The sequence below is a fragment of the Chelonia mydas genome, chromosome 4 (genome assembly GCF_015237465.2).
Source record: "Chelonia mydas isolate rCheMyd1 chromosome 4, rCheMyd1.pri.v2, whole genome shotgun sequence".
Classification (NCBI taxonomy): domain Eukaryota; kingdom Metazoa; phylum Chordata; order Testudines; family Cheloniidae; genus Chelonia; species Chelonia mydas.
This window is the reverse complement of record NC_057852.1, coordinates 98,132,639-98,147,924: the sequence shown is the minus strand read 5'-3', so window position 1 is coordinate 98,147,924 and position 15,286 is coordinate 98,132,639. Positions and strand designations below refer to the sequence as shown.

The 15,286-nt window shown below is 43.0% G+C and overlaps 1 protein-coding gene across 6 annotated transcripts in view; it reads left to right on the top strand.

Moving 5' to 3' along the window:
• The first annotated feature begins 857 nt into the window (after positions 1–857).
• The window catches only part of FAM114A1 (family with sequence similarity 114 member A1), a 70,518-nt gene continuing 56,089 nt past the window's right edge, over positions 858–15,286 (top strand). The window contains exons 1-4 of one of the 6 annotated variants that reach the window (XM_027822176.3): positions 858–1,137; positions 2,890–3,062; positions 7,366–7,715; positions 12,448–12,532. In XM_027822176.3, coding sequence (XP_027677977.2) covers positions 3,035–3,062; positions 7,366–7,715; positions 12,448–12,532 — 463 coding nt within the window. In that variant the 5' untranslated portion in view covers positions 858–1,137; positions 2,890–3,034. Of the gene's footprint in view, positions 1,138–2,889; positions 3,063–7,362; positions 7,716–12,447; positions 12,533–15,286 lie in introns of all 6 variants that reach the window. The other 5 variants (XM_027822177.3, XM_043544517.1, XM_027822178.3 and 2 more) reach the window with 5 other exon arrangements.

The window sequence follows — 15,286 nt, the reverse complement described above, 5'->3', positions numbered from 1 at the left end:
TTGTCATGTAACAAAACCCTGACATAAATTATCATTACCTATACCTGCATTTCTGCTCATAATTCTCACCACTCTCCCTTGGACCACTTCTGCCAATGAATCCCAGCTAACCCTCCCCCCCTTCACCTAACTCTCAATTTTATCTTCTCGCCTGCTGCTACACTGCCCTTATGTGCAGAGTTTAGGTTGTGACTCCTTCCTTCTAGATAAAAACACTCACTATAGCTATCCTTCCTCCTCAGAGGCTAATCACTTTGAAATGACTACCCCAAAGGGGACAGTCCTCTCCTCATGAAAGGAATGAGTTTTGGTTTTTTAGGTGCCTGAAGTTATAGAAATAAACCTTACAAAAAAGAGAGCTGGTAAATCGTGAAAGTGATCAAATGAGATCACAGTAATTCCGATGCATTGGGATAGCAGGGCAATAGCTCCTCCAACGTTCCTGCATTTAAGTCGCAACAGGGCTTGTCTACACTACCCGCCAGAAGGGCAGGCAGCGATCGATCCAGGCTGAGATTTTCAAAGCTGCCTCCAGGATTTGGGTGCCCAATTCCCATTACAAGGAGCCGCTTGGAAAATCTCAGCATCCATCGCTTAATAATCTCCCTCAGTCTATGGGTCAGCATTAGAGGCACAGAAGAAAGACCGGAGTGGGAATCCCTGAGGCAATTGCACAAAAAGTATCAGGGCCAAACAAACAGAGGGTCGTGGCGGGTTGCTTCTTTTAAGGGCTGTTCGAATACAAAGGACTGATTTCAGCTCGGAGAAGCTTAAAGCCCGGGGGGAGGGAGCACCCGCAGCACCCTGAGAGGCGTCGATGCGCGCGAGGCTACGCGCCCTGGACTCGACCCGCCCCCACTCCCCCGCCTTCTTCAGCCGCTGCGAGCCACGCCGTCCTGTCCAGCCCGCGGGGCTGCGCTGGCCCGAGGGAACCTTGGAACGCTCGAGCGAGCCCTTGGCACGAGGCAGCCGCTCCAGCGAGCCAGGGCAAGAGCCCTCCCTCCGCCGGCCAGCAGCTGCCCGGCTTCCTCCTCTTCCTCCTCCTCCGCCCTGTCCCAGTGCCTGCCGACGTGGCGGGGCGGGGACGCGGAAGGAGCCGGGGGCGCGTCGGCTCAGGCACAGCTCAGCTGCGAAGCGGTAAGGAACTAAGCGATTTCCCCTTCTTCCCCCACTTCTGAGACTGTCTTCCAGAGAGATTTCAAAGAAACTTTCCCTGCCCCGGGGGAAACTCGGTCCCACCGGCTTTCAGCGGCCCAGAGTTCTTGCCGCTCCTGCTTCGTGCCCTGAGAGCCGGGCGCGGGGTTAATAATAGCAGCCCTTCCAGCGGGCTGCTTTCCCGGCTTCGTGGCACTTTGCACTGAAATGGGAGCTGCCCCCTCGCCCCCGAATATCTTTCCACCACTTCTCCCCTGCAGCCGATATTTCCCTGGGGTTCTCTAGAACCCCATCAGCGTCAAGTGTACAATTAATTAAGTACCCTAACCAAAGGGGAAACAGCTGCCGCTTAAAAACATGCCCTGACCTGACCATTTACAAAATACCCGGCGTCAGTGCGCACAGATTTATTTTGAAAGGCCGCTCTGCAGTTGTGCTTTCAGCCTTGCTTTTGAGGAAATCTGAACTATGCGCGTAAAACTGGAAACCAGCAGGGGGCAAGCTAATCCCAAAAGTGAACTTCTAAACTCCTTGCTGCTGGTACTGCAGTGTTCTTTTCAAAGTCTGGTGTGGCCTTCAGGGTGACAGCAGCTGCAAGACAACAGGAGACTAGCATTGGGAATGCACTCAAGTGCGGAGCTATCTTTGTTTTCTTACAGCTTCGTGTCGCTTTTCCTAACTTTACACCGGATTTCAAACTGGTATAAGTGCATGCAGCTCCACTAACATCAACAGAAATGTCTGTTTGCAGCATGTGTAAACATGGCCCTGAGTCTTCCTTGAAACCTACAGAAGAATATAGTTCCATGTACTTGGTTTAGATACAGAGGAGCTAACTGATTCAATTGCTTTTTAATGTGAATGTAGGCTACTTTTTGTAAGATCATATGCATGACCACCTGAATTACACATTATGCTGGGTTGAAACAGGGATTTTCATTGCTCTTTTTGTTTCCTTTCATTCTGCAAACTATTTTTAGCCCCTGTCTGGTAGAATGCTGTATACCTACCTAGCTCATTGGGGAAGGGGTTTAACTGACCAGCTGCACTTAGGATGAACTTGAGTGAGTTTCCAAATATAGGATCCAATCCTGTAAAGTCTTATGTATGCATGTATCAGTCAAATTTACAAGTGTATATAAATCTTTGCTGGATTAGGCCCATAATGAAGCTATTAGTGCTAAATTGTGCAATCAGGATATACATGCACATAATTCCACTGAATTCAATGGAAGTTGCGTGCAAATATCTCTGGATAGAATCTGTCCTTTTAACTAGAAACAAACTATTTCTCTTCATGTAATGCCACCAGAATCATCAGCCAGTGAGCACCATTAAAACCTAGACAGAATGCATCTGTACTTCAGTATTTGTGGTATTTGCCATACTCATAATGGCAAACATTGCTAATACTGTGATAAATTTACAACAGTGTGAGTTGTAAATGCGTTTTTCCAAAGATAAGTAAATTACAATATAAACAAATAATTAAAATGTCACCAAGTGCTTGTTATTTAACCAAGTGCAGTTTCCACGATATGCTATGCATCCGATGAAGTGAGCTGTAGCTCACGAAAGCTCATGCTCAAATAAACTGGTTAGTCTCTAAGGTGCCACAAGTACTCCTTTTCTTTTTACAAATACAGACTAACACGGCTGTTACTCTGAAACCTGTTATTTAACTGTGACTTTTATTGTTCATGTACTGTCAATGGTATCCATGGAACTGTACAGACACAGAGGAAGACTCAGTCCCTGCCTCAAGATGCAACATTGAAAATTGGATAAACAATACAGTTCAAACTCCTAAATTTACTGAACAGGATTTGAATTCTCACCTCCAGTATTGCTGTGGCTGCAGCTTTGAATACAAACTTTAATGAACCACACCATTTTCAGGAAACAAGGTGGGTGAGGTATTATCTTTTATTGCACCAAGTTCTGCTGGTGAAAGTGACAAGCTTTGAGCTACACAGAGCTCTTCTTCAGGTCTGGAAAAGATTCTCGGAGTGTCACAGCTGAATAAGGTGGAACAGATTGTGTAGCGTAAATAGTTAATGCACATTCTAAGTGTATGTCTATATTGCAATTAAAAACTAATGGCTGGTCTGTGCCAGCTGACTTGGGCTCATGGGGCTTTGGCTCATGGGGCTGTTTAATTGCAGAATAGACACTGAGGTTCAGAGACCTTGCGATGGGGGAATGTCCCCCCAAATGTATACATCACAATTAAACAGCCCCTTAGCCTGAGTCCTGCAAGCCTGAATCAGCTGACACAGGCCAGCCATGGGTGTTTAATTGCAGTATAGACATACCCTAAGCGACCGTTGAAGGTGAAGACTAAAAGCTCCTGGGAACAGGGATTGTGTCTTCCATGTGCAGTGCCAGGCATACTGTTGGTGCTCAACCAATAGATAACTGTGATCCCTGTACAGTACATCCTTTGGACTCTGCCATTGCCACTCTTTCCTCAGCTGCAGTAATTGCTGGACAGTCACTCCTTTCCCCCCGTGGATTTTCATTATACAATCTGCACAGCATTCATAGGACTTCTCTACACGGGATGGTTTGGTTTTTTTAAATTTCCATCCTAACTCTTGTGTAGTTCCTGTTCAGACCAGGAGTAGATGTCATGGCCATTAAAATGCTGCTAGTCACTCTGACCCAGCACTCTCTATTGCTCCACCTGTGGAAGGAATAATGTAAAATTTTAAGAAGAGGTCTAATGTATACACGGCTGTAATCTTTTCTGGATGAGTCAGAGAGACAAGATTCAGGAATTGATAACTTTCTCTGTTTACAAAGAACCATGGTCAGAAATGTTAATTGTCACCCATGTTACTCTCTTTTAAGTAAGAAGTGCAAGTTAAAAGCTGCATTACACAGCAAGTAAAGTGCTACTGAAAACAACTATACCAGTTGTTTTTTTCAGCATGAGCACAATTGGAGGAGGAAAGTAATTCAGTGAGGTGAAGGGGAAGTGGGAAAAATAAATACTATTTAAATGTATAACAAAAAATGACAATCCTGCCCCCAAACAAGCATACTGCACCCTCAATTAAAACCAACAAACCTGGGCTCTGCCCAACCATCTGGAGATGTGAGTTACAGAACAGAGAGCTACTGAAACCACTTGGAATTCTAGGAGCAAACAAGGAGCCCCAAAACACCATTCAGATAGCAATGATCTTGAACAGATCATGGAGAAGTCATCTCAGTAATGAATGCCTGCTGAAACCATGCCCTGACCTGCCCTCCAGTTCTCTCCCAACCCAATGCACTAACATCACCGCTATTTCATTCAGATTAAGCTTCTGACAGCACCCGCTGATCCAATTCTTAATCAGGTGGCCAGGCTCTGGAAGCTATATTATCTGGGACTGATGAAAATGAAACCCAGAACCTGTATGTCCCCTGCATGCCAATGGCACTGCAGCCCAAATCCTCTCTCCCGCCAATGGCCTTACATTCGCCTCTTTGGGACAAATGAAAATAAATCTCTGTGGTAGCTCTGACATGAGATCCTTTAGGACAAATGAACAGTTCCCCCCAAAGCACTCTCTGGGGCCTTTTGGAGAGAGAAGAATGGAACCATTGTATGATGTCCTCTGTACTTCTCAGGATGTGATCTTTCAAGCTGCTTAGAGCTTAGGATCAGACTCCAATCTATCTACATTTTTTTTTGCATACATGCAATTTCATTAATTTACAATCATCACATGATTTTAACTTCAAATGTTGCCATTTCCTGTTAGACTATAAAGGACTGAAAATGAGCTAACGTTAACAAGAATTAACTGAAAAGTGAAGGAAAAAGTTTTAATTTCAGATATATAGGGAATAACTCTCCTCTGTCTTTTTTCTACCAGTTTAACTCTTCAGTTAAGCTACTCCTAATTTACATGAGTGTAAGCAAGATCAGAATCCAGCCGGTTCTGCTTAAATCATATCAATCAGATTCTTTGTATAGTCTTAATCATTACAAATATATCTATATAGAACTCAAGTAGCCAAAACCCAAAGTGTGAATTACCAACAGTTAAAACGAATTACATTCCTAAATTATATAACCAACTTCACATACCAGAAAAAGCTTGAATGGGGGGTTCACTTATTTATTGGATGTAAAATTTTCTGTCAGTTTAATTACTGGTATTAGAAATGTCAAATGAAAAAACAATCATTAAAAACATGAGAGCACCATATTTGTGTGGGACAGAAGTACATTTGGGTTTAAAATGAGGAATGTACCTACTAAAACTGTACACTTGATAGGTATGTATTCATATTTGAAAACTCACTGTCGTAAATCTGAAGTAACTCCATGGGAGTTAAAGATCCTACATTTGTGTAAAAACTGGTATGAGAGAAGAATCAAGCCCAGTATATCTGAAAAGCAGTTCTCCTTCATTAGTCTTCCAAGACCTACATTCAGATAAATTCTCTGCAGCAGCTGATGGTATTACAAACTGCTACATTTCAATAGTGTTCACTTATATAATGAAGAAGAACAGCTCCCTTCACTACCAAAATTACTGGGTGAAGTTTTCTGGACTGAGTTATACATACAGTCAGCCTGGATGATCAGAATATTCCCATCTGTCCTTAAAATCTATTAATTATTTTCCAGTGCTCTCTCCCCTGTTTTGCTTTATATGGTTGTGTTCTCAGCAGCCTTGCATGTAAAACAGACTTCTGAACTGTCAAGTCATGTCACCTGTGGCTGCAGGTAATTAGTAAAGAGCTGAGTTTTAATAAATGCATCTATACTCTCTCTCTCTCATATATCCTGCTCTAAGTTCTGAATAGTTTCTCCGTTTTTCTTTAAACGCTTTCCCCTCAATTTTTCTGTGTGCATCAGATGCTTACGCTTATTATGCCTGATTCTGAGAGGCTCGATGAGATGGGATCAGGAGGTGCAGCAGAGAAAGTGCAGTCCAGGAGGAATATCACGCAAAGATGGCTTTATACCATCTTTTTGTCTCTTGGACTCCAGGCTACTTTGGGAACCAGAGCAGTCCCCAGTATAAGTTACAGAGCAGCCCCAGTGTCTGCTTTTACCCAGCATTACCCAGGCTAGCCAACCAGACCTGTCTGGGAAGTCTCTGGCCCAGGTCTGCCCACAGTATGCTCCTGTGGGGGGCTTTAGGGCTCAACTGATGACTTTTCAGAGAAATTCCCCCCAGGGCCCACTGCATGGTCCCTTTACACCATACAGTGTAAAGGGGCCACAAGAGCTGGAATCAGCCCATTGACTTCAGTAGAGTTACTCCTAGTTTTCATCAGTACAAGTGAAATCAGAATCAGACCCACTGTAAGTGGGATTTGCTAGAGCTGGAAGAGTCACAAAATACACTTGTAAGAATGGACTGCGTGCACCCCCACAGCTATTGAACAGCACAATTTTATACATCAGAATGCATGTTTTACAGCAGTTTTCACACAAATAGTAGTTGAAAATGCTTTACAGAGTTAAACTTTGAATCAGAACTGCATTATTTAAAAAATGGCTGTAGAAAAGAAAAATTCAGTTTTCACATGAGATTAGAATATGAATGGCATGTAGGACGGATACTAGAAACATTGTTCCAGATATCGAGGGTTATAGAGAGGCTGCTCTTCTTGCACTTGCATTGGTGAGATAATGGGTGGGACCTAGTGGAAGCCAATGCTAAACAAGCAAAGAGAATTTCAGTAACTCAGCCAGAGGCTATGGACCTACTACAGGAGTGTGGGTGAGGTTTTTTGGCCGGCAATGTGCAAGAGGTCAGACTCGATGATCATGATGGTCCATCTGGCCTTACAGTCTATTACTCTATAATGTGAAGAAAAGAAAAAGTCTGGGGCAAATCTATGTAGGGTTGTAAATCTGCAAGATTTCTTTAGATGAAACAATCAGTGTTCATTACGTGGACTATATGTCCTCTCCTTGATCGCCACCTGAGTCTCTCATTGACATCAGTGGGAGTTCCTACAAGATCAAGGGCTATAACTAGCCTTCCCAAATGGACCCTGATGATTTCTGTAGATGAAACACTGCAAATTTACAACGCAGACTTCTGTAGTCTTCTGTATCATTATTAGCGTGCTGTGGATGGCGAGGAAGGCTATATATTTCAGTGCCTTTGTGTCATTTAAGAGTTTATGGGATTTGAAATTACTTTGATTAGCTAATATAAATATACTAATTTCTTTGCTTTTTTTAAGCAGAAATAAAAATGTCTGATGGCGCAAGTGATGCAATACCCGCTGAAGGAAAACCTGAAGTAATGGCAATGCTTAGCAGTGATGTGTTGTCTAATGATGCAGCAGAACACAGTGAGACAGCTGGGATCTTGCATGGGTCTTTCCAAGATGAACAGAGACAAGTTTCTCATAATACTAGTAATGATCAGGAAGGGGACATGGTTATCAATGAAAATCCTTTGACTGCAGAAGTAATTGCAAATCAGCCTTCCAGTGGAGAGGTGACTGAAATAATACCTACTGACTGCAGTGAGTCTGTGAGCCTTGATCCTGAACCTGGATTAGAAGTGACACCGAAAGAACAAAGCAGTCCAGTAAGTAATCATAGAATATCAGAGTTGGAAGGGACCTCTGGAGGTCATCTAGTCCAACCCCCTGCCCAGAGCAGGACCAATCCCCAACTAAATCATCTCAGCCAGGGCTTTGTCAAGCCTGACCTTAAAAACTTCTAAGGAAGGGGATTCCACCACCTCCCTAGGTAACGCATTCCAGTGTTTCACCACCCTCCTAGTGAAAAAGTTTTTCCTAATATCCAACCTAAATCTCCCCCACTGCAACTTGAGACCATTACTCCTTGTCCTGTCATCTGCTATCACTGAGAATAGTCTAGATCCATCCTCTTTGGATCCACCTTTCAGGTAGTTAAAAGCAGCTATCAAATCCCCCCTCGTTCTTCTCTTCCGGAGACTAAACAATCCCAGTTCCCTTAGCCTCTCCTCATAAGTCATGTGTTCCAGACCCCTAATCATTTTTGTTGCCCTTCGCTGGACTCTCTCCAATTTATCCACATCCTTCTTGTAGTGCGGGGCCCAAAACTGGACGCAGTACTCCAGATGAGGCCTCACCAATGTCGAATAGAGGGGAACAATCACGTCCCTCGATCTGCTGGCAATGCCCCTACTTATATACCCCAAAATGCCATTGGCCTTCTTGGCAACAAGGGCACACTGTTGACTCATATCCAGCTTCTCGTCCACTGTCACCCCTAGGTCCTTCTCTGCAGAACTGCTGCCGAGCCGTTCGGTCCTTAGTCTGTAGCGGTGCATTGGATTCTTCCGTCCTAAGTGCAGGACTCTGCACTTGTCCTTGTTGAACCTCCTCAGATTTCTTTTGGCCCAATCCTCCAATTTGTCTAGGTCCCTCTGTATCCTATCCATACCCTCCAGCGTATCTACCACTCCTCCCAGTTTAGTGTCATCCGCAAACTTGCTGAGGGTGCAATCCACACCATCCTCCAGATCATTAAAGAAGATATTGAACAAAACCGGCCCCAGGACCAACCCTTGGGGCACTCCGGTAGATACCGGCTGTAAACTAGACATGGAGTCATTGATCACTATCCGTTGAGCCCAACAATCTAGCCAACTTTCTACCCACCTTGTAGTGCATCCATCCAGTCCATACTTCTTTTTGCTGACAATACTGTGGGAGACCGTGTCAAAAGCTTTGCTAAAGTCAAGGAATAACACGTCCACTGCTTTCCCTTCATCCACAGAGCCAGTTATCTCATCATAGAAGGCAATTAGATTAGTCAGGCATGACTTTCCCTTGGTGAATCCATGCTGACTGTTCCTGATCACTTTCCTCTCGTCTAAGTGCTTCAGAATTGATTCCTTGAGGACATGCTCCATGATTTTTCCGGGGACTGAGGTGAGGCTGACTGGCCTGTAGTTCCCAGGATCCTCCTTCTTCCCTTTTTTAAAGATTGGCACTACATTAGCCTTTTTCCAGTCTTCCGGGACTTCCCCTGATCACCATGAGTTTTCAAAGATAATGGCCAATGGCTCTGCAATCACATCCGCCAATTCCTTTAGCACTCTCGGATGCAACGCATCCGCCCCATGGACTTGTGCACGTCCAGCTTTTCTAAATAGTCCCGAACCACTTCTTTCTTCACAGAGGGCTGGCCACCTCCTCCCCATGCTATGCTGCCCAGTGCAGTAGTCTGGGAGCTGACCTTGTTCGTGAAGACAGAGGCAAAAAAAGCATTGAGTACATTAGCTTTTTCCACATCCTCTGTCACTAGGTTGCCTCCCTCATTCAGTAAGGGGCCCACACTTTCGTTGGTTTTCTTCTTGTTGCCAACATACCTGAAGAAACCCTTCTTATTACTCTTAACATCTCTCGCTAGCTGCAACTTCAGGTGTGATTTAGCCTTCCTGATTTCACTCGTACATGTCCGAGCAATATTTTTATACTCATCCCTGGTCATTTGTCCAATCTTCTACTTCTTGTAAGCCTCTTTTTTGTGTTTAAGATCAGCAAGATTTTCACTGTTAAGCCACGCTGGTCGCCTGCCATATTTACTATTCTTTCTACACATCGGGATGGTTTGTCCCTGTAACCACAATAAGTATTCTTTAAAATACAGCCAGCTCTCCTGGACTCCTTTTCCCCCTCATGTTGTTCTTCCACGGGATCCTGCCCATCAGTTCCTGGAGGGAGTCAAAGTCTGCTTTTCTGAAGTCCAGGGTCCGTATTCTGCTGCTTTCCTTTCTTCCTTGTGTCAGGATCCTGAACTCAACCATCTCATGGTCGCTGCCTCCCAGGTTCCCATCCACTTTTGCTTCCCCTACTAATTCTTCCCGGTTTGTGAGCAGCAGGTCAAGAAGAGCTCCGCCCCTAGTTGGTTCCTCCAGCACTTGCACCAGGAAATTGTCCCCTACGGTTTCCAAAAACTTCCTGGATTGTCTGTGCACTGCTGTATTGCTCTCCCATCAGGATGATTGAAGTTGCCCATGAGAACCAGGGCGTGCGATCTAGTAGCTTCTGCGAGTTGCCAGAAGAAAGCCTCGTCCACCTCATCCCTCTGGTCCGGTGGTCTATAGCAGACTCCCACCACGACATCACCCTTGTTGCTCACGCCTCTAAACTTAATCCAGAGACTCTCAGGTTTTTCTGCAGTTTCATACTTGAGCTCTGAGCAGTCATACTGCTCCCTTACATACAGTGCAACTCCCCCACCTTTTCTGGCCTCCCTGTCCTTCCTGAACAGTTTATACCCATCCATGACAGTACTCCAGTCTCTTTCTTCCAAAACATCTTTCCTTGATGGTAATTAGCTTTCTGTATGACAGAATCATGAACATGTTTCCCCACTTTGTGCGAAGGACAGGATTCTGTAAAAATAGTATATATTTATTGCATTAGCATTTTGCTATGAAATAATCATGGTCAATTTTCTACAAAAACCTAGGAAATAAAAAAAAAAAAAAAAAACCTGTGTTAAAATAATACTATTTAGGTTGCAGTGAAGCACTCTAAAGTTAGGAAGAGTCAGATTTGCCCATGTAACATAAATTTGACCCCCTTTTGCCTATGCACTATGATGGTCTTTAATTTCCCCCATACCCTGGTTCATTCAGTGCACAGGATGGACCAAAAAGTGGGCAGAATTGGGTCACACATACAATCATAAATTGGTGATTCCTTATTTCTGAGTTCTTGACTTTGCAACCTATACAGTGTCCTAGGGATGTGTTTGTTTTACATTGTGATAGCACCTGGAGGCCTCAATCGGATTTGGGTCACATTGTAGAACTGTACAAACATAATAATGACAATCCCTGCCCCAAAGAGATGACAGTCTAAGGCCAAGCATTTAGGTATGTGCTTAATCCCTTTTGAGTTCAGTGAGACTTAAGCACAGTTTTAAATGCTTTGCTGAATAGGGCCCTTTAAAGACCTGACAGATGGACAAACACATGAGCTCAAAAGCAAGAGGATGTTTTCCTAAACTAGCTGTATTTGTTGTTCTTAGCTAATTGGTAGTCATAGCCACAATTCACCATCTGTCTAACCATTATCAGATGGCATTTCTATTATATGTTCCATGAGCTCATTTACAAAATCTTGAAATATTTCAGTTATTATTACTATTGTTTTATTTATATTATTACCCACTACTTTGAAAATTATAGTTAATTAGCCATAATAAAACAGTGAGACATCCCTGAAATTAAAGTGTACCTGGCTGTTGCGGGTTCTTTTCCACTTCAACTGAGTGCACAGAACTGCTTACGTTAATAGCAATATTGCTATTGCTTGTGGATACAGTGTTTGTTCCACCTGTAAAAGCAAAAGTTGTTTTTTTCATGTCAGCAGAATAGAATCCATGTCCAATCAGGACACACTCAGCAGCTTCTTCATGTTCTATTGTAAACTAAGAGGATGTCTGCTCAAATTACAAACAAGGAATTGTAGGTCAAGGACTGGAGGAAAGAGATTATTTACTCTGTCCCTTTGAAGATGCATGAAGAGGTTCAAGCACATAAGACATGTACCTTTTCTAATGAACCTGTTTTCCTGGCCGAAGGTCTAATACATATTGAAGCTAGGTTACAAAGAAGTAGTATAGAGGTTCTAACAAGGCTATTGGTTTCTTAGCCTTATTAAAATGTGAATTACTGAAAATAGTCTAATACTATAATCTTAGCTGTTACAACTTATTTTCTTGAGAAAGGGAATGTAGGACTGTGCGCCAGAACTATTCTCTTCTCCACACCTGCCACAGAAGCTTAAGCTTTCATCAGAAACCTCAATTTAAAGTATCATTCAATGGGCAGAACATAAGATACTGCAGCACTGCAACATCACCATTGCATAGAAGCCAGTATCTTCTCTTGGGTTTATCTTCCCACAGATTCCCTGATGGCATTACTGTTGAATCACAAACCTAATTATATTAAGAAAAGGAGTACTTGTGGCACCTTAGAGACTAACCAATTTATTTGAGCATAAGCTTTCGTGAGCTACAGCTCACTTCATCGGATGCATTCAGTGGATGCATCCGATGAGGTGAGCTGTAGCTCACGAAAGCTTATGCTCAAATAAATTGGTTAGTCTCTAAGGTGCCACAAGTACTCCTTTTCTTTTTGCGAATACAGACTAACACGGCTGCTACTCTGAAACCGATAATTATATTATATTTTCTGCCTGGTGTCATCATTTATTACATGCTGGATTCTGTTTTCTAGTGTTGGTGGTTTTTCCTCCTGTCTTTGGGTAACAAATTTCTGACAGTGAACTGAATATTTTCTACTGTAGGATTTGGACTCTTCAAAAGGAAGTGGATGGGGAGCTTGGGGATCGTGGGGCAAATCTCTGCTGTCAACAGCATCTGCCACAGTTGGTAAGTGTTCAACCATTGAAGGTTGTGGCATCACTGGAAAGTACTTTTAAATCAGCGTTTTAATGCAGGTTGGCATGGTTAAATGCTCTTAAAGGCAACAATTAATGTCAAAGTGGTTGCTTACATTTTGTAAGATTTATAGGCAATATTATCCTGTTTTGAATGACAAAATTACTGGGCTATCATGACTTTTGTAATGTGGAAGAAAGACGGATTTTCTTCTTGTAAATCATTTTGGCTTTCCAAGGTACCCCATTGGGTTTCAGCACATAAGGAGATCCTGAATCTTTTTTTTTTTTTTTTTTTTAAATTGTAAGCCTTTTTTAACTTTTAACGTATCTTCTAACTTCAAATCCAACCTAAGTCACCAGTGACCAAAATATGTTACATTATCAATTTCTTATGTGGCATGAGTTTGTGGTTTCAGGTAGCCATATTACAAAGACACCAGTCTAATTTTCATCCTTACTGGAAGTCTCAAAAGAGAGGCTAAGAGCTGAGTGGGTTTGAAGACTGAATTAACTCTTCAAGATGGTATCCGAGTTGAAGCAAATTGAGAAGACCGTGTTGGAGAAGCTTTTACTGCTGTTGCCCATTCATATTCTTTATTTTCTTTGGGCTGTCTGGCCAGCATCTTTCACAAACAGTGAAGGGTTAAAAAGTCACCTTTTACCCATGCTGACCATAGAGTCATAGATGAGAAATCACGGTATTTTTCATTTGATTATGTTCACACAAATCACCATTTAAATCCTGGATTCTTGGGAGTGGGCTCTACTAACATCCAAATGTACTATCTTTCTTTGAATTAATGTAGGTTTGATAAAATGAATAAAATATAAGCTATGTAAAGTAATAGGCATTACACATTGAGAATTTTCTGTGTAATAGTAAGCTCATGGCACAAGCAGGGACTTTGTATGTTATGATTTAGATTATAACTAATAGGCATCTCAAGGAATTTAAGAAATGCATGCAGTGAGTTTAGTCATGTTAGATTAAAACAAAAATGTATATGCTTTGAACAGAAAGGAGACACAATATTCCTATGTTTATACTTTACATACATATAATAGCATTGCTGTTACAAATAACACATGAGCAAAGTCTTTCATATAAGTACTGTTGACCTATGATTGTAATCCTCTAATACAGTGATTCTCAAACTTTTGTTCTGGTGACCCCTTTCACATAGCAAGCCTCTGAGTGCAACCTCCCTTATAAATTAAAAACACTTTTTTTATACATTTTAACACCATTATAAATGCTGGAGGCAAAGCGGGGTTTGGAATGGAGGCTGATAGCTTGCAACCCCCCTACATAATAACCTCACAACCCCCTGAGGGCTCCAAACCCCCAGTTTGAGAACCCCTGCCCTAATAGGTAGTTTCTTGCATGGGGAAACAAATAAGTAATAATCTTCAATCTAATAGAGAAAGGTATAAAATGATACCATTGCTGGAAGTTGCAGCTAGACAAATTCAGACAGGTATACATTTTTGACAGTAAGAGTAATTAAGCATTGGAACAATTTTTCAAGAGTCATTGTGGATTCTCCATCACTGACTATTTCTAAGTAAAGATTGGATGTTTTTCTAAAAGATCTGCTCTAGGAATTATTTTGGGGAAGTTCTTTGTTAAACAGGAGGTCAGATTAGATGTTCACAACGATCCCTTCTGTCTTGGAATCTATGAATCTCTTAATATAACCAAGGAATATGCAAGAGACCTGTGGGTACTGAAATACAAAACATGCTTTCAAGCAAGTAAGATGTGCCATGCAATAGTCTTCTTATTTCAATTACCCGAGTTGCTTACTATTATTATATCAGTATTGTCACACAGTGTTCAGAAAGTTTCTGTATTTGATGACATAATGGCTAACATGCATCTGTATCACTGTCTTTTTACTAAATGAAATACAGTAACTCCTCACTTAACATCCTCCCAGTTAATGTTGTTTCGCTGTTAGGTTGCTGACCTATTAGAGAACATACTCCTTTAAAGTCCTGCAATGTTCCCTTACAACGTTGTTTGGCTCCCCTCGCTCCGCCCACACAGTGCTCCTGTCGGGGAGCGGGGTTGCGGTGTGGGGGCTTGACCTGCTCCGCCTGCCCAGCATTCCAGCTGGGGAGTGGGCAAGCCCCCACACTGCTCCCTGGCAGGAGCCCTGGGCAAGCGGGTGGAATGGGACAGGTCTCCACACCCACTCCCCTGCAGGAGCCCCAGGCGGGCGGAACGGGGCAAGCCCCCGCATCCCCACACCCACTCCCCGGCAGGAGCCCCGGGCGGGCAGAACGGGGCAAGTCCCACGCCATGACCGTGCTCCCCGGCTGGAACGCCCAGAAGGCGGAGCAGGGCAAGCTTCCACTCCCCGATCCCGCTATGCCCCTGCCTCAACCAAGCTTCACAATCCTCACTGGTGAGTACAGTATTAAATTGTTTGTTTAAAATTATTTTAAACTTATACTGTATAGGTATATAATGTCTTTTGTCTGGCGAAAAAAATTTCCCTGGAACCTAACCCCTCCTATTTACATTAATTCTTATGGGGAAATTGGATTAGCTTAACATCCTTTCACTTAAAGTTGCATTCTTCAAGAACATAACTAACACGTTAAGAGAGGAGTTACTGTATTTACTCCACTATGTGATCAGGTTATTGTCTAATGCAGATGTGGGCAAACTCCGGGCCACATCTGGCCAGCGGGACCGTCCTGTCTGGCCCCTAAGCTCCCAGCCCCCTTCCCTCCC